The 26,063-nt window shown below is 36.1% G+C and overlaps 2 protein-coding genes across 5 annotated transcripts in view; one reads left to right on the forward strand and one right to left on the reverse strand.

Moving 5' to 3' along the window:
* Positions 1–79: 79 nt before the first annotated feature.
* Positions 80–5,931, reverse strand: LOC127834894 (uncharacterized). 4 transcript variants are annotated; one of them, XM_052361012.1, is made up of 8 exons: positions 5,680–5,931; positions 4,229–4,332; positions 3,851–3,970; positions 3,586–3,662; positions 2,931–3,198; positions 1,873–2,012; positions 1,528–1,722; positions 80–965 (listed from the first exon to the last, which is right to left on the reverse strand). In XM_052361012.1, the coding sequence occupies exons 1-8, from the start codon at positions 5,851–5,853 to the stop codon at positions 742–744; spliced, it is 1,302 nt and encodes a 433-aa protein (XP_052216972.1). In that variant the 5' UTR covers positions 5,854–5,931; the 3' UTR covers positions 80–741. The 4 variants fall into 4 exon arrangements, with proteins under 4 accessions (XP_052216972.1, XP_052216975.1, XP_052216973.1 ...); XM_052361015.1 differs by having other exon boundaries at positions 4,229–4,326; positions 5,583–5,819; XM_052361013.1 differs by lacking the exon at positions 5,680–5,931 and adding an exon at positions 4,449–5,248.
* A 4,730-nt stretch (positions 5,932–10,661) lies between these two features.
* The window catches only part of LOC127834913 (uncharacterized), a 37,240-nt gene continuing 21,838 nt past the window's right edge, over positions 10,662–26,063 (forward strand). Inside the window, exons 1-2 of the mRNA XM_052361047.1 lie at positions 10,662–10,794; positions 15,682–15,851. Of these exons, the coding sequence (XP_052217007.1) occupies positions 10,698–10,794; positions 15,682–15,851 (267 nt within the window). The 5' untranslated portion in view covers positions 10,662–10,697. The remainder of the gene's footprint in view (positions 10,795–15,681; positions 15,852–26,063) is intronic.

The following is a 26,063-nucleotide window of genomic DNA, read 5'->3' on the forward strand; positions in this document are numbered from 1 at the left end:
TTTCATAAACATCTAACAGATGGAAAGTATGACTGGTATATTCAACCCTATCGGGTGGCATAAAACACAAAGAAACAAATAAAAACAATTACATTTTATTGATTATGGCAACTCAGTTGACCATGATAAAGCTGCTGTTGAAAAGCATGCATTACTTACGACTTGAACAAATGAAAACGAGCGATGTGTTTGTGAAACACTATGTCCCCATTTATTTGACCCTGAAGTATGACCTTGACCTTTCACCACTCAAAATGTGCAGCTCCATGAGATACACATGCATGTCAAATATGAAGTTGATATCTTCAATATTGAAAAAGTTATGGCAAATGTTAAAGTTTGCACAAACAAACCAACCAACCAACAGACAGGGCAAAAACAATATGTCCCCCAATATAGTGTTGGGGGACATAAAAACAACATTCTGCTGAAAATGTAGAATTAAAGAATATCTGTACTGTCACAAAATGGTTCAGTTATCTTTATATAAACAATATATAAATAACCAACTAATTGGTAGTACATGTATTAACATATTTCTTCAAAGGGGCCTTTTCACAGATTTTGGCACGTGTTGAAGTTTGCCATTCAATGCTTTAACATTGATAAATGTAAACTTTGGATCTAAAAAGCTCCAGTTACAAAAAGATGAATAAAAACAAAAGGTGTAGTCCTCAACTGGGATCGAACCACTGACCCCTGGAGTCCTGGAGTAATAACATCTCAGATTTAATGTAACCTTTATTCGTATAGTGATGGTAAAAAGCTCGAAAAATAAAAATCAATCATTTTTGACAGATTGACCGACCACAAATGATCCTTTGCTATTCTGATCACTTGCAAGTCTTTATTTGTCCACACAACAAGATCGCATGTATTAGTTCCCGTTATGTGTAGCTGTCCTTGAATCTGATGCCAGTAGTTGTGGGCTTGCTTGAGGGAAAGCCGTCCATCAGAAGATTGATCTGAAATGAGTATGCATCCATGTGTAAGAAGGCAATTGTAACCTAGTAGCAGGAATTTCAATTGAAGCACAATCATGCTTTTTTATGCTTTTGATTTTAAAATTGATGGTCTTTTGACTCCTGCAAATAATCTGCATAGCATCATTTTGACACAAATGTAACAAAGAAACTAACTTCAAAATATATTTCTTATCATACAATTATTGTTTGCATAGTATTTCATTTTAGTATATGCAAAACAACATTTACAGACTATATAAAAATTATTCAGGAACCGATAACTTCATTTTTTGACCCCTGATTATTTTATTTGACCCCCGAAAAAGTCAAGCATGGGGTAATTTGACTCCTGGTTTACACAAATCTATTGAAATCCCTGTAGTAGTGTTATATACATAAAGAGATTGTAAAAGCAAGACCATCTTTTACATCACACTGATTTTAATTATAGGAATGGATGTAATTGCACGCTGTATGCAAAATGGGTAATTGATGCATATTTTTTAATTGTTTATACTATAAATGCATTACAACATTGAAAATGTAGAAATAATAGTTTTACCTAGGTAGAAATCCTTGATAGATGAACACGCCTCCTGGATAGTCATGTCTCTGGCAGTGTAGGGGCACTTTACTTCTATGATGTCTGCACTACATGTTGCTTGTCCATGTTGTTGATGAACTAAACCCCTAAACACGCCTTCGACAAAACCATCTGGTGATGCACCCAAGACACCAGACTCATGCAGCCAAATTCCTGTAATAAAATGATAGAACATAAGATATGACCTTAAAAATTACTTTTATTACAAAGCATAACTGCATTAACAGCTGAATAAGCACATTATGAAATTCTATTACAACTAAAGATCAATTCAAACTTATAAAAAACACATTTTTCACTTGCCTGTCGGGCGTACAGCGACTCCTCCAACCTTACAGTATTCAGCTATGCACACCTGCTCATGTGTTACCCCCCACTGCACAGGTGCCCTTTTTTCCAGGTTATACGCGCTCAGAAGTCTTTTTTTCAAGGACACTGTCAGTCTTGAAAAACATATACAAACACTTATTTATCTTGTATGTTTATTTACATTAAACAACAGTATAAGTAACGCTCGATTGGTCATTGTCGGCTCGGGTACTACTTACATGTACCCTGGGTACTCTTAAGTATACATATATGTACCCCGGGTACGGTAAATATACTTAAAAATACCCAGGCTATTTTAGACTGTACCCGAGTTGTTTTCCTGCCCAAAATCTGATGTCGTCATAAATGCTACCGATACCGTTAAACGATATTGTTTATCTTAAACAAACTTCTCTTCAATTAACCCATTCATGTCTAGCGTCCTGAAAAGAGGACATTGCAAACAGCGTAAACCCAGATGAGACGCCGCATGATGCGGCGTCTCATCTGGGCCTACGCTGTTTGCTTAATATATAGAAATAAATATACTTAACATCCCTAATTTTGGAAATAAATTGATCCAACTTAGAAGGATGGGATAGTCCACTAGGAATAAATGGGTTTAAAAAAACACTACATCACCATGCTTTTTGAGTATGAGTTTCGATGATATATAGGCCATTTAACAGAAAATAGGCACTTATGTTAACATAATTAATTTAACAAAAATAGTCAACAACGACCGATTTAGCGTTCAAATTCCCGGGTATGTTTAAGTATATTTACTGTACCCGGGGTACATGCAAGTATACTTAAGAGTACCCGGGGTAAATGTAAGTAGTATCCGAGCCGACAATGACCAATCGAGCATAAGTAACTGCAATGCATTAAAAACATGGCATAAAAAGTAAAGCAAGTCTATTTTGTAATGTCGAGAAACATGTATCAGAAGTTCATATTGACCACTTAGTTTAAATTTATATTAACTCACATAAAATGAAGACATGTGCGTCATATATATTAAAATTATAGCAATATGTACTAGCACTTACTTTTTTTTGTCAAACGCTGACAAGATATGTCCGAAGTTAGAGGCGGTAAATCTCAACTTGCGAACAGCTGCCCATAAGGCATTTTCCCTCTGTCCAATAGTTGCTGCAGCTGTTTGGTTGACCTTTTCGTGCGACACCAGCAACTGTCGTCTCAGCCATGTGCGGGGGTCCTCAGCTCCCAGATATTCAGGATGGATCATCAAGTCATCCAGGAGAGGCACTGGTACATCCGGTGTCTGTGGCTCCTCTGCCATAATCCAATGCAGAGCTTTAAACATAAAAAAGAACAGGTCAAATATTAGCAAAAGACCATTAAAATAATGCTCATGTTTTTTTTTTAATAAACAAGACCATGTAGTATTGATAATTTTTGACATACCAAGGATTTTTTGGAATTATTATTTATAAGTCATACTATCACAACTACATAATTGCCAATGAGATAGCTTAATAAGTAATATCTCACTATTTGTACAGCATATTTTTTTTACGTGAAAATTATTGCTTAACATATACATATATATTCAAACGCTTTAAAGCACATACCTGAAATACTCATACTAACTGGAACCGCTCAACAGTAACCAAAAATGCTAACAGGAAAAAATCATGATAACAGGAACAAAACATTCTAACAGGGACCACTTATGCGAACCTGTAAAGCGACCCAACTGTCCAAGTTGTTTATAAATAAAAGTTCTGTCATCATCTGAGACAGATCTGTTTAGAGCCCTGAGTAACGAGTAAAAAAAGGTACATTGCATTAAAAAATAATTATGAAAACAATTATTCTCATGAGTTAATGAATAGATCTAGGATGGTTCGAAAAAGAATTATATACAGTACACAATTTTATTATTTCAAAATAATAGCTTTGAGATGACATTTTTTAATCATTTTAAAATTCTTTTGCTCTTTACCTGTATCCAGGCTGATTTGGTGGATACATTTCAGCCATCGTCACAGTTTTCTTGGGTGGTGCGGATTTCGGACGCTTGATCCAGGAACACTTAATGTCAGTTTTGCTCGCTCTCTTGTATCTGTATCATGAATTAATTTAATAACAACTTTTAAAAGCTTTAAAACATACAAGACATAATTAATACTTATAGTAACACATAAGCATTTGCCTCTACATTCCCTGTGAGGATATTTGTGTTTATTATGAAAAACTTACAAATGTAATTGTTAGCTGAAAAAAGTATCATGATTAGTAAACAGATAATTATTTTCTCTGAGTATATTTACAGCATGTTTAAAACATAAACAATACAAATATATGTAATTTTATGCATTACCCAAACAGTAAAGCAGCAGCCACATGATGACATTTGAATTCCCTCATTGGACACTGACACGTCGATGATTGTATCACGCCATTGTCCTCTGGTTCAAGGTGAATCTAATGAAAAACATAGAACAAAATCAGAATGAGAAAATAAATAGTGTTTAAACCATTACGAGTACGATTAGCATTTTACTTTGTCATAGTAATTCGGATGTATATAACTAACCTACTCCTATAAATATGAGGTCGATTTGCATAAGCGGGGTAGCTTACGTCTAATTATTTGGACGGTTTATGGACGTTTCGTGCCACTGCCAGTTCGTGCCACTGATATTTGTGTGGAAAAGGGGTAGACGTTTCGTCCCACTGATAATATATAGGCAGATAGGTGTGAATAATGCCATATAGGTGTGAATGATATTGGGGTGTACATTAATGTAGAAAATTCCAACAATGTTAACAATTATAATTATAAATAACAAAAATAAAATGATTTATTGTTAGTATACAAATATGTGTACATAGTTCGTTATGTTCAATAAATATAAAACATAAAGTGTTTTTAATTTTTATGCATCATGTGTACCGGGTATGTGTATGTAAAAATAAAATAAAATAATATTTGTGCATAGTTCATTATGTTTAAAAAATATAAAACATGAAGTGCTGTTATTTTTTATGCTTCATGTGTATGCACTATATACATAAATAATAATATAACACAAATGAACAATAATACATTTTATTCAATAAAGACCTAATAAAATGAAGTTGGTCTTTTACTTGTAGGAAAAGCTTATGCTTTACTATCGACTCACAAACTATCAATTTGCGGTAAGTGCCTTTAAGTTATTAGCAAACAATGAATTACCGACTCGAACCAATTAGTAAACAACTCACCGCTTTAATGATGATTCAAACTGTGTAATGAATATAATGTTAATTTATTGAAAATGTTTTAATATATTTATGTAATCAATCTAGATATTGTTAAAATGTATGTATGCATTCCCTTTTGATATTGTTAATGTATAATATAAAAGAGTATAGTAAATCTTGTTTTGTTTCTTGTAATAATATACCGGTAATGTAAATTTATTGAAAATGTTTGAATATATTTATGTTATCAATCTAGATATTGTTAATGTATTATAAGAAGCATGTAAATTGACTCTTAAACATTTTTGTTCATGTAATTAAAAATAAATCTTGAAATCGCAGAATACTTTTAAAATGAATAAATAATCTTGAAATAAAACAATGTTGATTTAACATTGAACAGATGTTACAATCAAAGGTGCGAAAGTTACCCGTTATGATTCACACCTATACGGTATTTTTCACACCTATCCGCTTATATATCAGTGGAACGAAACGTCCAATGCCCTCCTACACAAATATCAGTGGCACGAACTGGTAGTGGCACGAAACGTCCAGCACCCATTTGGACTAATAACTAACCGTAACATTGTATGATGTATTTTTCATTGAAGCCTGGACGCTGGCACGGATTACACGCAGTTCGTCCATAAAGAATTTCAATACCCTGTCGCTTTCAACCGATGCTTCACTCTTTCGACTTAATTTAACGTGCGATTCAACGTAGTTAGACCAGTACATTATTGATATAGCCATTCTGATTTTTTGTATGTACCCGGAAGTTGGAGATCTCGTGAAATATCGGTGGTCACATGACGAGACTTACATACCCTATAGTGCTTACCTGATACCAGACCGCATTGCCCGAGACAGTGACTTTCTCCCGGAACTGCACAGGCTGCATCCGCAGCACAACCCTTAAGCTCAATCATGGTCTGGCTGACTCTGAAATAGTGAAATCTGAATTTACAGATGCTCATTTGTCTAAAGGTTATGAGTTTATTGCCTATCTTATTAAAAGCAAACACAATGACATGCTTGAAAAGACATGTGCATTTCTGAAAAGACATACAGCTGCCCGATACTTGACTAGGAAAAGGCGCTATGGTCTTCACTCTGAAATTCATTACTCTAAGGGCTTAACAGAACAAAAGCCAGATCTTACAGCTAATTGGCCCCACCTACAGCTAAATATGCTTTATAGGTTGAAAATAAAGTTATTTGTCTGAAGAACTAGTGCTATTAACTCATCAGCTATGTTGCTCCACTGGCCGCAATTCTGTAAACATAGTGTATATATGGAAATACCTAGTCTACCACCTGCACCGCACCACTACGTCCACTGTAAAAATACACAGCTAAGTTAGTACTTTAACCAACAAACTGAAATTCATGTGTTAATTAAACAATCAGTATGATGACTCACATTGAAATCATGTCCAGTGCACCAGTCAGAGCAAGACAGCTAGCGGATTGTTGACCATCTACGGCTCAAGGACAAACGGTCAGGCCTACAAACAAAGAGAAAAATGGCATAAATGGGTTGCATGCATGTAATTTTGCATATTTTTCATCTTGCTCTCCACCTGAAACTTCAATCTATGGACATAATAATATTTACATTTAAGATTTGTTGGAAATGTTACCCTTACTTGTCCATACCAGGTCCCCCAACCATCCGGAACAGTCCAAAACCACCTAAAACATCCATTTGGACCAAAATATTGACACCTCTCATCTATTTTAGCACCCAAATCATCAAAACATTCATTAAAATTCATTTTCTACTTGTCTCGCTTGCAGACGAATCCATGCGACCTTGACATTGCAGTAAATGTGCTTTTTAAAGGTTATATTACACTAATTCCGATTCCCATAGGGTCCCATTATAAAACTGACAACTTTCACAGCATTTTTCTTGCCTTTCCGACGTATCAATTTTTCCGAACCTGGTATCATTTTAAAGATGGATCTGTCATCTTCCAATAATTGCAATCAAAAACATACCGTCTCGCAACTTCTAAGAAAGTAAATCGCTGTCGAATGAACCCACCGTAGAAAAACGTGTTTCGGAATCCTAATTTCGACAAAAGCCCCACACAATAGAAAACACACCCTCAAAAGTTCATCTTTTAAGTTAGCTTCCAATCCAAGGCATCAAAGTACTCCAGACACATACAGGATATTACAAATAACCACAAAAGACATGTCTCACATTGTTAAATGGCTTATATTCAAGAAGAGAAAAGGAACTCTTTAGAAATAGGCACTACTTTCGAATGGACCACGGAGGGATACACAATGATTTAGTGTAATGTAACCAATAAGCGTCTATATGAAGCTATTTCGGACTTGTTACTAAGTTCGGACACGAAAAAAGCACTCGACCCATCGGGCTACCGGCTTAGAATTTTCACTTGACCTACGCAAAAATCACTCGACCCGGTCGACGGTCGAGCGGGTTACGGCCAAGACTGAAAAGTCTAACACAAGGTCTTCATTCATTCATGGTCATTGTCTGAGTCACTGGCATCCAGGTCTACATGTCAGGTATGCTCTTTAAGGTGGCCTGAAAAGACATTGAATAAAGTAAATGCAATGTCAAACTAGCAATAATAACTGTGCATAAGAAAAAGAAGAACAAGAAGGTAACTTTTCGGCCCTAACTTCTGAGTCTTCTTAACCCATTCATGCCTAGCGTCCTGAAAAAAAGGACATTGCAAACAGCGTAGACCCAGATGAGACGCCGCATAATGCGGCGTCTCATCTGGGTCTGCGCTGTTTGCTTAAAGAAATTTCTGTTAGAAATATTCTAAATATAGAAAAAAAATATACCAGACACCCCTACTTTTGGAAATAAATTGATCCAATTTAGAAGAATGGGAGAGATCCACTGGGCATAAATGGGTTAATCTAAAACAAAATTTGCAGCAGTATATCCAGTAAGCCACATCTGATTTGTCGCGGATTGAATTTACTGTCAGGATTTGTTCCTTGACAGATAATCTTTATCTATTAAAACGATACTTGTAAGTTAGTGCATGATATTGTATTGCATGTTTTTATGTCCCCCACCACTATTAGTGGGGGACATATTGTTTTTGCCCTGTCTGTTGGTTGGTCTGTTGGTTTGCCCAAACTTTAACATTTTGCCATAACTTTTGCAGTATTGAAGATAGCAACTTCATATTTGGCATGCACGTGTATCTCATGGAGTTGCACATTTTGAGTGGTGAAAGGTCAAGGTTATCCTTCAAGTTCAAAGGTAAAAAAAAATCAAAGCGGCGCAGAAGGGGACGGTGTTTCTGACAAACACATTTCTTGTTTTACATTACGTTTGAAATGCACACACCAGCCAGTCAGCAATGCAGGCTCAGTATCAAATTCCTCAATACTTGGAGACATCAAAACAAAGCCATGACCGATTATTTTTCCATTACGGTTGGAATTTTCGTTTCCTTGGCTGTTAATATTTTTAACCAGGTTTTCCGAAGGAAAAAACTGGTTATTAGATTGGCGAATGCGGGCGGGCTGGCTGGCTGGCGGGCTGGCGGAATAAGCTTGTCCGGGCCATAACTATGTCGTTCATTGTCAGATTTTAAAATCATTTGGCACATTTGTTCACCATCATTGGACGGTGTGTCGCGCGAAATAATTACGTCGATATCTCCAAGGTCAAGGTCACACTTTGAGTTCAAAGGTCAAAAATGGCCATAAATGAGCTTGTCCGAGCCATAACTATGTCGTTCATCGTCAGATTTTAAAACCATTTGGCACATTTGTTCACCATCATTGGACGGTGTGTCGCGCGAAATAATTACGTCGATATCTCCAAGGTCAAGGTCACACTTTGAGTTCAAAGGTCAAAAATGGCCATAAATGAGCTTGTCCTGGCCATAACTATGTCATTCATTGTGAGATTTTAAAATCATTTGGCACATTTGTTCACCATCATGGGACGGTGTGTCCCACGAAAGAATCACGTCAATATCTCCAATGTCAAGGTCGCCACGACTAAAAATAGATTTAAAAAAAAAAAAAATTACAAAGGGGGTTAATTTTTTTTGGTCATTTCAAAAGTTCAGTTTGAGTTTTCTCCCTTTATCAGATTTTTTTTTCACAATGAAAACCTGGTTTTGTGACAATTTTGTCCCTTGTTACAATTGGTATTGTGAAATGTGATTAACCTTGGCTGTTAATATTTTTTTGTTTTCATTTCATTCTCATTTTGGTTTTGATATTTGTGCGTTGTGCCTTCAAAAAAACTTAGAAAAGACATTTGAGTTAATTTTTTTAATTTCTCCAGCGGGTAATAATAATAGTTGTTATAGCATCTTGCGAGATCAACTTACAACACTGTTTGATAAGCGGCTAAGCAAGGAGTGCTCAAGGCAAATAACTGGTGCAGTTTTTAATAAGCATCTTTATGAAGCTTTTTCGAACATGAAAAAAAGCATTCGACCGATCGGGCTGGGAATTTTCACGGAAGCAAAAATCAATCGACTCATTCGACCGTCGATTGGGTTACGTCCAAAGCTGTTTTAAGAACAACTTGTTGCAAATGGCCGCCGTCTTGAAATTTTAAATTTGTGATAAGCAAAGTTAAGCACTGCAAAAGCATATTGTAAAAAAATATGTTAACCAAATTATATATTGATTGCGTAATTGCTAGGTCACTGGTTACTTGTATTCATTTTCTGCAGTCAAACAATATGCATATTTTATTTAATGAGCAAAAGACATATCTTGATATGTTTTTGGACACTCATTATCGGATATGTTCTGGTTTGTCGATTTTAATTTATTTTCGACCATCTTCATAATTTTATATATAATGGCGAATACAAATGCTGTGTTACGGATGGTCTGGTGTATAAAATTTTGAATTGTACTCACCAGAAATTGCAAATGGAAAGATTCTTTAAAAGACAAATAAGCTAGGGCTCGGAGGCTCTGCCTTTTATCCCCGTTTGGGACCTAAGGCCCTAGGTTCCCGGCTTTATTTTTTCTGGATTTCAAATTTGGGACAATTGACACCCCTGTTTGTATATATGCCCCCACCAAGTGGGATGCATTAAGTTGGAAATTCAGGAAAAAAAGGAAAAAGTGTGAACAAGCCCATTTACTTTCCAGCCAAAATTATCCTAACATTAGTTTAAACATTTATATTTCTTTTGGCAAACACAGTGCACATCAATCATGCAGCATACCATCATTATAAGAAAGGGATTGAAACGGAAGAAATAATTCTTATGTAGTTTCTCTCCTTGCAGTAGTATTAACGCAATAGACGGGTTTGCTTTTAGAAAGCATGTACGCTACATTTGTACATTATGTAAGTAAAAGACGTATTTTCCAAATTAAAGAGGGAAGGCGTTTATAGCAGTTGATTATCTCAATTAATGACCCAATAAATTAATCATTTTTCCTAACCACAGAGCATTATTTTGTCTGTTTGTATTCATTCTCTTTTAGAACGTATGACCATTGTTTCTCTCCAGAAAATTGTCAATTTTTCAAATTATGAACAAGTTCCTTTACAATTCTATGAATGTTTCAGATACAAGGAGAGTTTCAGCTCCATAAAAAGCAAGAAGTTGATGGGTCCAGAAGAGCTGCCAATGATTCGTAATTGCAATCAGATCATCAGAGACGTGTGCAACTGTATTTGGCGCCTGAAAGCTTACACGACGGATGGTGTGTACCTTTCACTAGTAATCAAACATTGCTCTGTGAAAACTGGGCTTAATGCATGTGCATTAACCCTTTGCATGCTGGGTAATTTGTCATCTGCTAAAATGTCGTCTGCTGAATTTCTAAAATAAGCATTTTCTTCGATTTTTTATCAAAAAATGCTATCAGAATAGCAAACAGTTTGGATCCAGATGAGACGCCACGTTCTGTGGCGTCTCATCTGGATCCAAATTGTTTGCAAAGGCCTTCAAAATTCGGTTCCAGCACTGTAAGGGTTAAGTGTCATCTCAGATAAGCCTGTGCACAAGCTACAAAACTTCCTGCTTTTATGAAACTTTTCATTGAAAGGATGTCTCTTCTTAACTTAAATTTAGTTTATGTGGAGAAAAAATCCCAGATAAGCCTGTGCCGACTGCACTTTTATTTATTGGACGACACTTGAGGTACATGCATTGAGCCCAGTTTTTCCAGAGCTTCAGGGCTTTTTTTCCTTCTGTGATAATGGCCGTTTTTCACAATTTTGGGAAACTTATGACTAAAATTTTCACAATTTCAAGAAATTTGACACTCAAATTTTCACAATTTCAAGAAGTTTACGACTCTTAATTTTCACAATTTTAGAAATTTCGCGACTCATTTGTTCATAACTTTGAACAGCCCGCTACTCATTTTTTCCCAAAATGTGGGGCCAAGGCCGCTTCACACACACAAAAAAGCCGTGAGATTTGCTTAATTCTCTGAACTCTCAGGGCCATTTCAATTTGCTGAAATGTCAGAGCTCCAGATAAGGTTTTGTGAAATTTTTAACGTTACTACCAGATTTTCCAAAATAATTCTTAACTCCGAAAATTTTATTCTTAACGTTTCTACTTAGTTTTGGAAAATAATCCTTAACTTTTCTAAATGACCTAAAAATTAATAAGAATGGTTATTTTCATGCAAAAAATCAAAATAAACATACTAGCAACTTAATTTAAACAACTTCAACAGTGTCTATTCAGTATTATACAATTTTATTTTTCAAGTACCTTCATATGCCCAAACTGTGCTAAGATTGCATGCCTTCGATGAATTTTTACATATTTCACAAGGTCTCCCCTTCAATCTTTTCAATGATTGGCCACAGGTATTGTCCCTTCCACTCGTTCAATGTTTTTTGTTTAAGTTCGGACCGGTTGTGTCGCGTTTTTTTAGCTTTTCCGACTGTTTCGGCAACTGAACATACAACATCGTATAAGATCTTTTCTATAATGTCTTTCTTAACATTCAACTTCGGCTCACTTTGCGGACAATATGTAAAAGCGAAGTTCCTTAAGTAAATCTTAATTTACAAATATTTGTAACTCGTGAATACTTCATTTGCACCATTTTCTTGACCCAGTTCATAAAATTTCCAAGGAAAATCTATATTTGCAGAAGCTGCTAACTTTTAATAGAAAAACATTTCTCTGTCCTTGCAGTTCTTTGACAAGTATATAACAGCCCAGAAATTTGTTGATAACAATGTTTGTTTTATAAGTTTACTATAAAACGTGTTGTTAATGTCACATGGCTTTCAAAAAAAAAAAAAAACTATGTTTGTACTTTAGTGACCAACATTACTGACACTTTTGAACATATTTTTTTTTTAATCGCATACATTTCTTTTGCTTTCGGCGGCCCCTTTTTCAGAAATATCTATTGCATGTTTCTTAAAGTCTCAATTTAAATTCACTTGTTGATTGGTTGTTATAATTAAATGAGTCGCATTCTGAGAAAACTGGGCATAATGCATGTGCGTAAAGTGTCGTCCCAGATTAGCCTGTGCTGTCTGTAACTTGATTTTCAGTAAGGAGGGACTAATTTGAAACTAAAAACACCATAAAAGCGGAAAGTGTCGTTCCTGATTAGCCTGTGCGGATTGCACAGGCTAATCTGGGACGACACTTTACGCACATGCATTATTCCCAGTTTTCTCAGAACTCGACTCAAATAAGAACAGTGCCTGATGCAGGTACATGTTCAGTGGATGCAAGCTCAATAGAATTACCCAAGTAATACAAAAAATAAAAGGTATCCACCACAGTGTTTATTTTCACCATATTGCAAATGGGGCCAGGTCCCTTTGGATTGGGAAAATTTGCTGCATTTTGACTAAAATTGGGAAATTAGTGTTGTTGTTTTGCTAAAAAATGATTCAAAATAATTTGTTGAGCAAACTTACTCCACATTCCTCAGTCATTTAAAGGGACTTTTTCACAGATTTTGGCATGTTTTGAAGTTTTCATTGAATGCTTTAAATTGATATAGGTAAAACTTGGAACTAAATAGTTCCAGTAAAAAAACAAGAATTGAATTAAAGAAAGAAAAAATACTTATTTTCAACTGGGCTCACTGACCCTTTGAGTAATAGTCTAACTCTTAAACCACTCGGCCATCTGTGCTCATGTACTAAGTTGGGTATTTAATACTTGATGTAAGCAATTCTTGCAGTGTCACAATATATAACGATAACAACAGAACTCTCCAAATTATTCAGTTGTTTCAATTTTGTAATGCTTTATAATTTACAGGTTTTGAAAACTCAAAAGATGCATATAATGGATGTTTTAGAGAATGGTAAATGTTCAGTATTACTGTTTCCACGCAAATATCATAACTACAATGAAAATTTGCGAATCTGAAACATTTTTTTTTTGTCAATTTTGTCAATTTAACAAAACATGAAAAGGCCCCTTTAAGCCAAAACTTAATGTTATATGATGACAACGTTCATCCCTACTGCTAATTTATTTCTGTGTTATTTACCCATAAACATAGCTGTCAAAGAAATGTGGCTGTTTTAGTCTTGCTTGTGACAAAGATTTATTATCAGGTTTGCTGTTGTTTTTATGCCCCCTTTCGAAAAAAAGGGGGCATATAGTGATCGGACTGTCCGTCCATCTGTCTGTCTGTCCGTCTGTCTTTCCGTCACACTTTGCGTTTAGGTTTCGAAAAATGCTCATAACTTCTATGTCCCTTTAGATATATGCTTCATATTTGGTATGCATGTGTATATGGACGAGGCCTTTCCATATGCACACAAAATTTTACCCCTGTGACCTTGACCTTGAACTTACTTAGGGTCCGCGTTTAGGTTTCGAAATCTGCATTTAGGTTTCGAAAAATGCTCATAACTTCTATGTCCCTTGAGATATAACCTTTATATTTGGTATGCATGTGTATATGGACAAGGCCTTTCCATACGCACAAAATTGTTTACCCCTGTGACCTTGACCTTGAACTTAGGGTCCGCGTTTAGGTTTTGAAATCTGCGTTTAGGTTTCGAAAAATGCTCATAATGTCTATGTCCCTTGTGATATAATCTTTATATTTGGTATGCATGTGTATATGGACAAGGCCTTTCCATACACACACAAAATTTCACCCCTGTGACCTTGACCTTGAACTTAGGGTCCGCGTTTAGGTTTCGAAATCTGTGTTTAGGTTTCGAAAAATGCTCATAACTTCTATGTCCCTTGAGATATAACCTTCATATTTGGTATGCATGTGTATATGGACGGGGCTTTTCCATACGCACACATTTTTTACCCCTGTGACCTTGACCTTGAACTAAGGGTCCGTGTTTAGGTTTCGAAATCTGCGTTTAGGTTTCGAAAAATGCTCATAACTTCTATCAAGCGTTTATAGGGGGCATAAGTCATCCTATGGTGACAGCTCTTGTTGTTTTTCAGAACATTTCTTAAATCTGTCTTTTAAAGCAAATACATGTATGATTTAAAGGTGGATATCTGTTTAAGCTGTTTGAAATTGTCCATGTGCAACTGTCAACTTGTGCAATAGATTGAATATGACCTCAATCCTTCCAACCATGTTGACCCTTTCCTGTTCAGAAGCAAAGTTGGAACGGCTATATGCAACCACCATAAAACAAAAACAGCCTGCGAGTTTAACTCGCAGTCTGTTCAGTTATTATGCTGTTTGCTGCTCATAAGTACCATAGAGTTGGAAATTAAACCTTTAAAACTTGCATTTATTATCACAGGTCCTAAATGTAACAGGGGTGTCAATTCAGATTTGAGCCGTTCAGGGTCGATTTTGAGATGAATGTAAATCTGACGAGTTTGTTTAAGGGGGGGTGGGTGTTTAGGGACAAATTCTCCTGAGTGGGCGATCATTTGAAAACGAATATTGTTTAAGCCTCGTCAGCTTTCCCGACATTTGCGCTCGGTACTGATTTCGCCTGGTCTTTTATGTATTGATTTCTGATTGGTAAGCGGCTGGCACTGACATGAGCAGTAACTTACAAAACCTACTTTCCGAAAACCATGCAATTTTAGGAATGTTGCAAATGTCTGCCATCTTAAAATTTAAAATATCTATTTGCAAAGTAAAGCATTGCCATATCATATTTTAAAACAATATGTCAACCAAATTATAAATTGATTGCGTATTTGCTAGGTTACCGACTACTGGTTTTCATTTTCTGCAGTCAAATGATATGCACATTTTATTTCATGTGCAAAAGACGTATCTCGACATGTTTTCAGACAGTCGTTTTCGGATACGGTATGGTTAGTCAATTTTAATTTATTTTCAACATTCTTTATAACATTTTTATAGAATGAAAAATACACATGCAGTGTTACGGATGGTCTTGTTGATAATATTTCACATTGTACTCACCAGAAATTGCTATTAGAAAGACTATATAAAAAGAACAATAAGCTAGGGCTCGGTGGGCTGTGCCCTCTATTCCTTTTATCCTACGGCCCCAGACTCTCAGCTTAATTTTCCGGATTTAAAATTTAGGACAATTGACACCCCTGTATAATTAGATTTTCTTAGGTACTGCATCAAAATGCGTATCTGAGCTGTAAAGGGTTAATACGAAAGGGTCACTGCTTTCAGACAAGCTGTCTGTATTCTACTGCAACCCTGCGGACATTGACTCTAAGCTAGAGGACAGGGAAATGGCGGAGAGCCTGTCTGTGGTCCGACACCCCGCCCTGCTGCCGTTCACAGTGAAGTACTCACAAAATATCCTACAGGACTCCTTCCTGGATCTGAAGGAACTCAAGGTGGGGCGAATTTCTCTTGCCTGGCCCCATACTTGTGAAATGTTCTTAAGTTTGTTTTAACAACAACAGCTTAAGCCTGCCTTTCTTTCATATTGCAACAAAGGTGCAAAAATGTAATTGAGGGATGCACTTTGGAATATTGGGCATGATGCATGTGCAATCTCCCTTCTTTCATATTGCAACAAATGTGCAAAATTGTTATTTTAAAAATGACGCAAGCTTCAAATGTCAATTATATATATTATAAACAATACAGATACTAGTTTGTACAATTCCATCAACTTAATACTATACCAATAAATCAGCTACTTAAGTCAGTTTTGAGGTGGGCTGTTCACCAAATAGTGTTAGTTTTACTACTCAACCAATATGTTTGTTTCTGATAAAATGTAATTGAGGGATGCACTTTGGAATATTGGGCATGATGCAAGTGCATTAAGCGTTGTCCCAGAATAGCCTCTGCAGTCAGCACAGGCTTATCAGGGACGACACTTTACACCTAAACTGAATATTTGCTAAGAAGAGACTTACTTTGAAAAAAAAATCATTGAAGCTGAAAGTGTTGTTGTCCGCTACCGGTGAAACCGGATTGGACTTGTGGTTTGCGCTCTGTGTGGTCCGCTACCGATGAAACCGGATTGGACTTATGGTTTGCGCTCTGTGTGTCAGTCAGTCAGTATGTCCGTCACACTTTTCTGGATCCTGCAATAACTTAAACAGTTCTTCATATTTTTTCATGAAACTTGAAACATGGTTAGATGGTAATATGGAGATTATGCAAGTCATTTCAATTTGTTCCTACGTCGAATATTCTGGTTGCTATGGCAACAAAAACATTAAAAAATAAAATCTGACAATGGTGGAGTTTCATTGGTAGGGGACCATATTGCTTGACAATAGTCTTGTTTCTTATAAGTCTGTGCAGATTGCCCAGGCTAATCAGGGTGATACTACGCACATACATTAAGTCCACTTTTTCCTGAATGCAGTGCAAAAATTCTTAAATCTGTTGAATCAAAGTCAGCTTTTGCCTCCTTTCTTTCATATTGCAAATGTGCAAAATTGTAATTATCCCCCGCCATAGGCAGAGGGATATTGTTTTGGCGTTGTCCCGCTTTCTGTCTGTCCGTCCGGCACTTTTGTGTCTGGAACCATATCTTGGAAGTGCTTTGGCAGATTTCATTGAAACTTAGTATGAGTATATATATGGATAAGAGGATGATGCAAGCCAAATGGCATTGTACACTATCTGTTATTAACGGAGTTATGGCGCTTTGTATCTTTAAAAAATGCTTTTTTAGTGTCAAATATAACACTTTAGAAGTCCAGAAGCATATTGGCGGGGGATATCAATTCAATGAACTTACCTTGCTTTTAAAATGTTGCAAGCTTCAAATGTCAATTATAAATATCATAAACAATACAGATACTAGTTTGTACAATTCCATCAACTTAATAGTATACTAATAAATCAGATACTTAGGTCAGTTTTGAGATGGGCTATTCACCATATAGTGTTGGTTTTACTACTCAACCAATATATTGGTGTCTGCATTTGTGTAACTACTCACCAATATGTTGGTGTCTGCGTTCGCATAACTACTCACCAGTATATTGGTGTCTGCGTTTGTGTAATTACTCACCAATATGTTGGTGTCTGTGTTTGTGTAACTACTCCCCAATGGGTTGGTGTCTGAGTTTGTGTAACTACTCACCAATATGTTGGTGTCTGCGTTTGTGTAACTACTCACCAATATGGCAGTGTCTGCATTTGTGTAACTACTCACCAATATGTTGGTGTCTGCGTTTGTGTAACTACTCACCAATATGTTGGTGTCTGGGTTTGCATAACTACTCACCAGTATGTTGGTGTTTGCGTTTGCTTAACTACTCACCAATATGTTGGTGTCTGTGTTTGTGTAACTACTCACCAATATTTTTGTGTCTGCATTTGTGTAACTACTCATCAATATGTTGGTGTCAGCGTTTGTGTAACTTCTCACCAATATGTTGGTGTCTGCGTTTGTGTAACTACTCACCAATATGTTGGTGTCTGCGTTTGTGTGTAAATACTCACCAATATGTTGGTGTCTGCGTTTGCAATACTACTCACCAGTATGTTGGTGTCTGCGTTTGTGTAACTACTCACCAGTATGTTGGTGTCTGCGTTTGCATAACTACTCACCAGTATGTTGGTGTTTGCGTTTGCATAACTACTGACCAGTATGTTGGTGTTTGCGTAACTACACACCAATGTTGGTGTTGGTGTGTGCATAACTACTCACCAATATGGTGACGTCTGCGTTTGCGCGATGTTCTGGTTAAGGTACGTGTGCATCTCCATCTCAATGTTTGTACTTAAAATTCAATTAAAACTTCACTCATAAGTTCAGGGTCATTGTGTGTGGTCACTGACCAAGTTCAATAATTCTCACCTGCAGAAGCAGAATTTCAACCCTTTTTGTGCTTTGAAAACTGGTTAAGCTTTAAAAGCAACATCTAAAAAAAAAACCTGTCTACTCTAGGTCTCAATTGAAACATATGTTTAGGGTCATTGTTTGAGGTCACTTACCAAGTTCCATTACTCTGACCTGTGATTATGCAGAATGTTTTCTCCTTTGTGTGTTTAAAAGATTGGCTAAAGTTAATTTGCAGCCTTTCCATATCACTTCCTACTACAGGTATTCCATTGAAACATTGTTTGGGTCATTCTGTGAGGTCACTGACCGAGTTCCATTACTCTGGCCTGCACAAGGCTGATAAAAGCCCCTTTTTGAACTAGGGGCCCAGAGTGGTCAAGACAATTCTGACCAACTTTTGCATGCAGCCCATTCATATCTCTACATCCTCTAAGGCTAATGAAATAATACTTTGCATATTCGTGTCTTTATGAACATACACTGACCAAGGCCCACTGTGAATGAACTTTAAGCAAGTATATTTTCCCTTTTGTACTTAAAAAGATATTGTTAAAGTTTTCATTGGTGACGAAATTCAGGTCAAGGTTTGCATTCAACACGTACAAAGTTGGTAAGTTCTACAAATATTAAACTTAAACTTCACACACGTGTTCATTGTGTGAGGTAACACCGTAACAGACCAGTGTCCATAACTTGCCAGCAATTTATCAGATTAAAGCCCCTTTTTGTGGTTGGGAAATTGGTTAAGACAAACATGAAGCATCTCCATGTTTCTAGTGCAGGACTGGAACTTCACAAATGTGGTCTGTGTCTTTGTGCAAGGTCAGTAACTGAGTTGCATAAAGCTGGCCTGCAATTTTTCAGCATAAAGCCCCTTTTTATGCCCCTGGATTAAATGATCGGGGGTATATTGTTTTTGGCCTGTCTGTCTGTCAGTCAGTCAGTCATTCATTCATTCATTCATTCATTGTGTGTGTCCCAAAACTTTAACCTTAGTCATAACTTTTGCAATATTGAAGATAGCAGCTTGAAATTTGGTATGCATGTGTGTCTCATGGAGCTGCACATTTTGAGTGGTGAAAGGTCAAGGTAAATCTGCAGCATCTCAATATCACTGTTTTTAGCTCACCTGATTGCTCAGGTGAGCTTTTCTGACCGGTCTTTGTCCTTCGTATGTCTGTCCGTAAACATTTGCTCGTAAACACTCTAGAGGCCACATTTCTTGTCCCATCTTCATGAAACTTGGTCAAAAGCTTTGCCCCAATAAAATCTCGGCTGAGTTCGAAACTGGGTTGTGCCTGGTCAAAAACTAGGTCACTAGGTAAAAAAAAAAGAAAAATCTTGTAAACACTGTAGATGTCACATTTTATGTTCAATCTTCATGTTACTTTGTCAAAATGTTTGTCTTAATGATATCTTGATTGAGTTCAAAAGTGGTTCCTGTGTGTTGAAAAACATGGCCGCCAGTGGGCGGGGCAGTTTTCCTTATTTGGCTATAGAGAAATCTTGTTAACACTCTAGAAGTCTTAATTTTTGCCCGATCATCATAAAAGTTGGTCAAAACATTGGTTTTATTGATTTCTTGGACGAGATTGGTGAAAAAACATGGCCGCCAGGGGGCGGGGCACTTTTCTCTATATTTATATCGTGAGACATGGGAACACTCTAGAAGTCACATTTTTGGTTAGGAAATGGTCCGAAATCGGTAAAAAAGCATGGCTGCTGGGGGGGGGGGGGTCATTTTTCTTATATTTATATAGTAATAACAGCTTTTGAACACTATTAGTTTTTCAAGTCAAGGGAAGTAACTGCAAATGAAAAATTATGTTGAATTGACAAAGTTGTCTCCCTTTGTAAAATATTTGTTTTAAGCACAAGAATATTAAGTGGAATTAATTATAAATGATTGTTTTACATTCTGGAAGAAAGCAAATTTTTGAATATGTTTTTTATTGTTTGATGATTCTCTACAATATGGCATTCTTTTGTCAAACAATTGAAGCGAGACTATACGATTCATATATGTGTTAAATTGTAATATATTGATAAATACATGTTACAATAACACAAAATAGGCAAGATATTGAAGACGAATTTCATAAAATGCAGCAAAGACAAATAAGCGCCCCGAGCTGATGGTGACGAAGATATTTCGTACATATTTTCCTACAATAACCAAAGAATTCGTCTTTTTATTAGGATCAGAGTTAGTGTTCGTGTGTCGAATGAATAGACATCGCTGCAGGAATTTAAAAACAACCATTAAACTAAATTAAGTTTCACATTGTACATGCATGATATACATTCTGGCGAATTCTACTGTACAGACATTTTCGATTTCAGAATTAAATATCTCGCTTATTTCGCATTTTTCGACACATGTTCTTCTTAAGTTATATTTTGAATTATATTGAAATGTATGACCTTGTTAAGACTCTAGAGATCACATTTATTTTCAGATCATCATGAAACTTGGTCTGAAGATTTGTCCCAATGATATCTTGGATGAGTTAGAAAATGTTTTTTGTTGCTTTAAAAACATGGCCACTAGGGTCGGGGAATTTTTCCTTATATGGCTATATATGGCTTTAGTAAAACTTTGTTAACACTCTAGAGGCCACATTTATTGTCTAATCTTCATGAAATTTGGTCAGAAGATTGGTCTCAATGATATCTTGTAGGAGTTCGAAAATAATTATGTTTGCTTGAAAAACATGGCTTCCAATGGGGCGGGGCATTTTTCCTTATACGGCTATAGTAAAATCTTGTTAACACTCTAGTTTTATTTAATTCAGTTGCCCAATCTTCATGAAATTTGGTCAGAACATTTGTGTCCTGTGTACATGCTTTCTACTGGCCCCTACTTTTCCCTACTTTTTTTTCTTTACCATACTTTTCCCTACTTTTTTAAAATATAGCCCTATTATCCCTACTTTTTCATTTTGCAAGTAAAATAAATAAAATGTAAAATGAAGGCTTACATGATTATTTTTTAGATATTTTGCAGGATTTCCATTCATTATGAATCTTTTGTAATGAGTACAGTTCAGACGTGTTTGGGGGATCACCTTGTGATGTCCATCCTTGAAAGCACCATGGTTCCTTGGCTAGTCAGTACAGACATACTGGTCTTTAGGTAAGATAATATCTTTTTACACTGTGAAAATAAACGTATGTTATATTTAATCATGACATATGTGCTTCTTGAAATAGAGGTGACAGATATGCATGCTTCATCTAGACTTTACTCTGTCAAGTTTCTTTTTTTGCCAATGATGCTACTAGCTGAGGAAACCCACAAATGCCATGCTGTGTTTTAAACCTTATGGGTTAAATTCGTAATTGCAGATGCTGCTTTCCTTTCTTACACAATACATTTAAGTTTATATGTAACGCTTGCTTTTCCTAACTATCATATTAATCGTAAATAATTTTGTACGACCCCACAAAAAAGGGAGGGGGTGATTTGCCATTGTCTGTCCGTCCATCTGGCTGTCCATAGCCCAAAGTTTGTGTCGCACATAACTCAAAAGCATAACTGCAAGAGCCATCTTTCTGTGAATAGTTGTCGGCATGAGAACTTGTATACTTGAGTATTTTGATGCAAGTGCATTAGATATCTAAATATGGAGTTATGGCCCCTAATTTAGCAAACGATCGGAATCTTTTTGACAGAGCCAAATTGTGGGGGCATCTGTGTCCTATGGACACACATCTACTTTAAAATTAATAAATTTATAAGAATTTGATTAACACCATGGCATTTGTAGTTTGTTTCAAATAAGCTGAATTACAGGAGCTTCCGGGGGCCTCTGGACCCCTGGCCAGGGCACTTGCCTTGGACCCACCAGGGGCCCAATCGACCCCCAGGCCACCAGATTTTATTTTCAGTATTTTGGGAATTTTCAACTTTCACCCATGTACTTTTGGACTTGCTGCAATTTTTTTGCGATTGTAAATTTTGACAATCATACCTTCATATAATTATGTTGCACTTAAGCAGTACAGTATATGTTGACATCTTACATTTTACTATACTCATTTTAACACCTTTGCAAACGGAATAGACCTTAGTCTCTGTCTGCTTATACAATTATAATAAATATATAATTCTTCAATATTGCCTGTGGTTAGAAAATCCTTGTTTTAGTACTAGTGCAAGAATACTTATATATTCATAGTGGGTGAAGTTTGGTACATATTCATGGAGGAAAGGGTTAATACTAAGGGCTTTTGTACTTTGCTTTATAAGACTAACAGTGTATGTTTTGAATGTTATGTTCATTATTCTATTCCACTGTGTAAATTGATGCTAAATGAGAAATAAAAATTTCAGGTGCCTGTATTTCAAGGATGGGCAGAACAAGGCATTCTCACAGCATCAGATGGACTAGGATTTGTATCAATTCCAGCTGAAAAATGGTAATTCTTTTATTTTTTAGCCCTACTTTTTAACAGTAAAAATACCTACTTTGCCCTACTTTTTGCTAAAATCTTCCCCTACTTTTGCCCTAGTTTTTTGTGGAGAGGCAGTAGAGAGCCTGTGTGTAGTAAAGTTTGGTTTTATTATGTCAGTATTATGTACCATTAACTGTTTATTTAATTTTTCATATCACAGAATTTTCATAATCAACAACTGTTTTAGTCATTATTACTTATGGTAAGCCTATCAACTAAGAGAAAGCTGAAATGAAGACAACATGTACACAATTTTGCAGTACCGTATACTTTCGCTTGTTAGAAGCATTTTTAAGACTCTAATTAATAAGTTACCAGGCTGTCAAGCGGTCATACTTTTTCCTACTATTTCCTACTTTTTCATCATGATCCTACTTTTTCCTATATTTTTACCAAATCTTCCTACTATTCCTACTTTTTCATTTTCAATGAAGAATTATTATCTTTTTAGAGTTTATTTAGTAAACTTGCAGGATGAATGAATCTATGGCATGACTGTATCCCTGTTAATGTGCATTCATCTAGATGAGACCTGACAACCCATGCTAACTGTCTGCTAGCACCTCTTCAGGAAGCATAAATATTTATTTATAATGTAACTTTTAAAATTATTGACAAAGTTTTATTTAAAGTAACAATAGTGCCTTGTTTACTTCCTTAGCATTTGTACACTGCAGACTTCACTACCTTACACAGTTCCCAGTGATGCAAGAGCTGAGGGAACCCATTGTTTATTCCAATTTTATTTTGTTTCCATTGACAACAATTTGACCAAACCTTATGCATGTTTACATGATATTGCTGTTTGGAATGTAGAGATATAGAGATACATGTATTGTATGAGTGGTTATGTAATATGGAATTTATTACACAAGTTATTTGAAAAAGATAAAACTGATGCTTTGCCGAGTTTTCATAATTTACAAATATAATGTAATAAATTCCGTATTACATGACAACAGATATGATGTTCTATTGATATCATAGGTACATCATGTGTAGTAATTAAAGATAAATGCACAGAGCCTAAATGCCCTGATACATTTGTATGCTCCCGGTAGGGTGGCATATAGCAGTTGTACTGTCAGTCCGTTTGTCTGTCTGTCTATCTGTATGTCTGTCTGTCTGTCTGACTTTTGTCCGTCTGTCTGTCTGTCTGTGTGTCCGTCCGAAAACTTTTACATGGGCCATAACTTTCGCAATATTGAAGATAGCAACTTGATATTTGGCATGCATGTGTATCTCATGATGAAGCTGCACATTTTGAGTGGTGAACGGTCAAGGTCATCCTTCAAGGTCAAAAGTAAAAAAATACAATCCAAGGGAAGTAATAAGCTTTAAAAGGGCGATAATTTTAAACCTGCCAAATGATATTTTGAAATTTTATTTCAAAGGGGCACAATAGTGGGCATTGTGTTTCTGACAATCACATCTCTTGTCTAATGATGCCATAGCTAGTGAGGTAACTTCTAGGTGTTACAGCGTAGTATTAAAAATATTAAACGGCATTATTACACTCCTGCGACATCATCAATAATGAAAAAACATTTTTAGCTCATCTATTTTTTGAAAAAAAATTATGAGCTATTGTCATCACCTTGGCGTCGGCGTCGGCGTTGGCGTTGGCGTTGGCGTCGGCGTCCGGTTAAGTTTTGCGTTTAGGTCCACTTTTCTCAGAAAGTATCAATGCTATTGCATTCAAACTTGGTACACTTACTTACTATCATGAGGGGACTAGGCAGGCAAAGTTAGATAACTCTGGCGTGCATTTTGACAGAATTATGTGCCCTTTTTATACTTAAAAAATTGAAAATTTTGGTTAAGTTTTGCGTTTAGTTCCACTTTTCTCAGTAAGTATCAATGCTATTGCATTCAAACTTGGTACACTTACTTACTATCATGAGGGGACTGGGCAGGCAAAGTTAGATAACTCTGGCATGCATTTTGACAGAATTATGTGCCCTTTTTATACTTAGAAAATTGACAATTTTGGTTAAGTTTTGTGTTTAGGTCCATTTTATTCCTTAAGCATCAAAGCTATTGCTTTCATACTTGCAACACTTACTAACTATCATAAGGGGACTGTGCAGGCAAAGTAATGTAACTCTGACTGGCATTTTGACAGAATTATGTGCCCTTTTTATACTTAGAAAATTGAAAATTTGATTAAGTTTTGTGTTTAGGTCCACTTTATTCCTACAGTATCAAAGCTATTGCTTTCATACTTGCAAGATTTATGAACTATCATAAGGGGACGGTGCAGGCAAAGTTATGTAACTCTGACTGGCATTTGGACGGAATTATGGGCCCTTTATACTTAGAAAATTGAAAATTTGGTTAAGATTTATGTTTTGGTCACTTTACCCCTAAAGTATCATAGATATTGCTTTCATACTTGGAACACTCACAAACTATCATAAGGGTACAGTAAAAGGACAAGTTGCATAACTCTGGTTGTCATTGTTACGGAATTATGGCCCTTTTTTGACTTAGTAACTTTTAATATATGGTTAAATTTTGTGTTTCGATCCACTCGAAGTATCAAGGCTATTGCTTTCAAACTTCAAATACTTACATGCTATCATGAGGTTACTGTACCTGGCAACTTGAATTTTACTTTGACCTTTGAATGACCTTGACTCTCAAGGTCAAATTATTAAATTTTGCTAAAATTGCCATAACTTCTTTATTTATGATTAGATTTGATTGATACTTTGATGAAACTACTCTTACCTGACATACCACAATAGACTTCACCCAAACCATCCCCCGTGCCCTCCCCCCCCCTCCCCCCCTCCCCCCCCCCTAATTTTTTTTTTTTTTTTTTTTTTTTTTATAAGATCATCTCACAAATGACCACCACACCCTCACACTATACCCCCACCCCACCCCCCCACCCCCCCCCCCAAATTTTTTTTTGATTTTTTTTTTTTTTTTTTTTTTTTTAAGATCATCTCACAAATTATCACCACACCCTCACACTATACCCCCCCCCCCCCCCCCCCGATTTTTTTATTTTATTTTTTTTTTTTCGCTTTTTTGGAAGATAATGTAATAAATGTCCACAACCCCACACTATACACCCCTCTTCACTCCACTCCTCCCTCCTTTGTGATTGAAAATGAGAGTCCCTTCACCTTTAAAAAGAAAATAGATGAGCGGTCTGCACCCGCAAGGCGGTGCTCTTGTTTGAAACTGAAATAAACGATGTAGTGCAACTGTTTCATTGCTCAATCAATGATGTCATAAAAGATATCAGGTGATAAGGTCCTATCTCCAGTTGCATAATGTGCTCTGCAATGACCAGTCATTTTGAATGTAACTTAAGTCATTA

This window comes from Dreissena polymorpha, chromosome 6, assembly GCF_020536995.1.
Source record: "Dreissena polymorpha isolate Duluth1 chromosome 6, UMN_Dpol_1.0, whole genome shotgun sequence".
NCBI lineage: Eukaryota > Metazoa > Mollusca > Bivalvia > Myida > Dreissenidae > Dreissena > Dreissena polymorpha.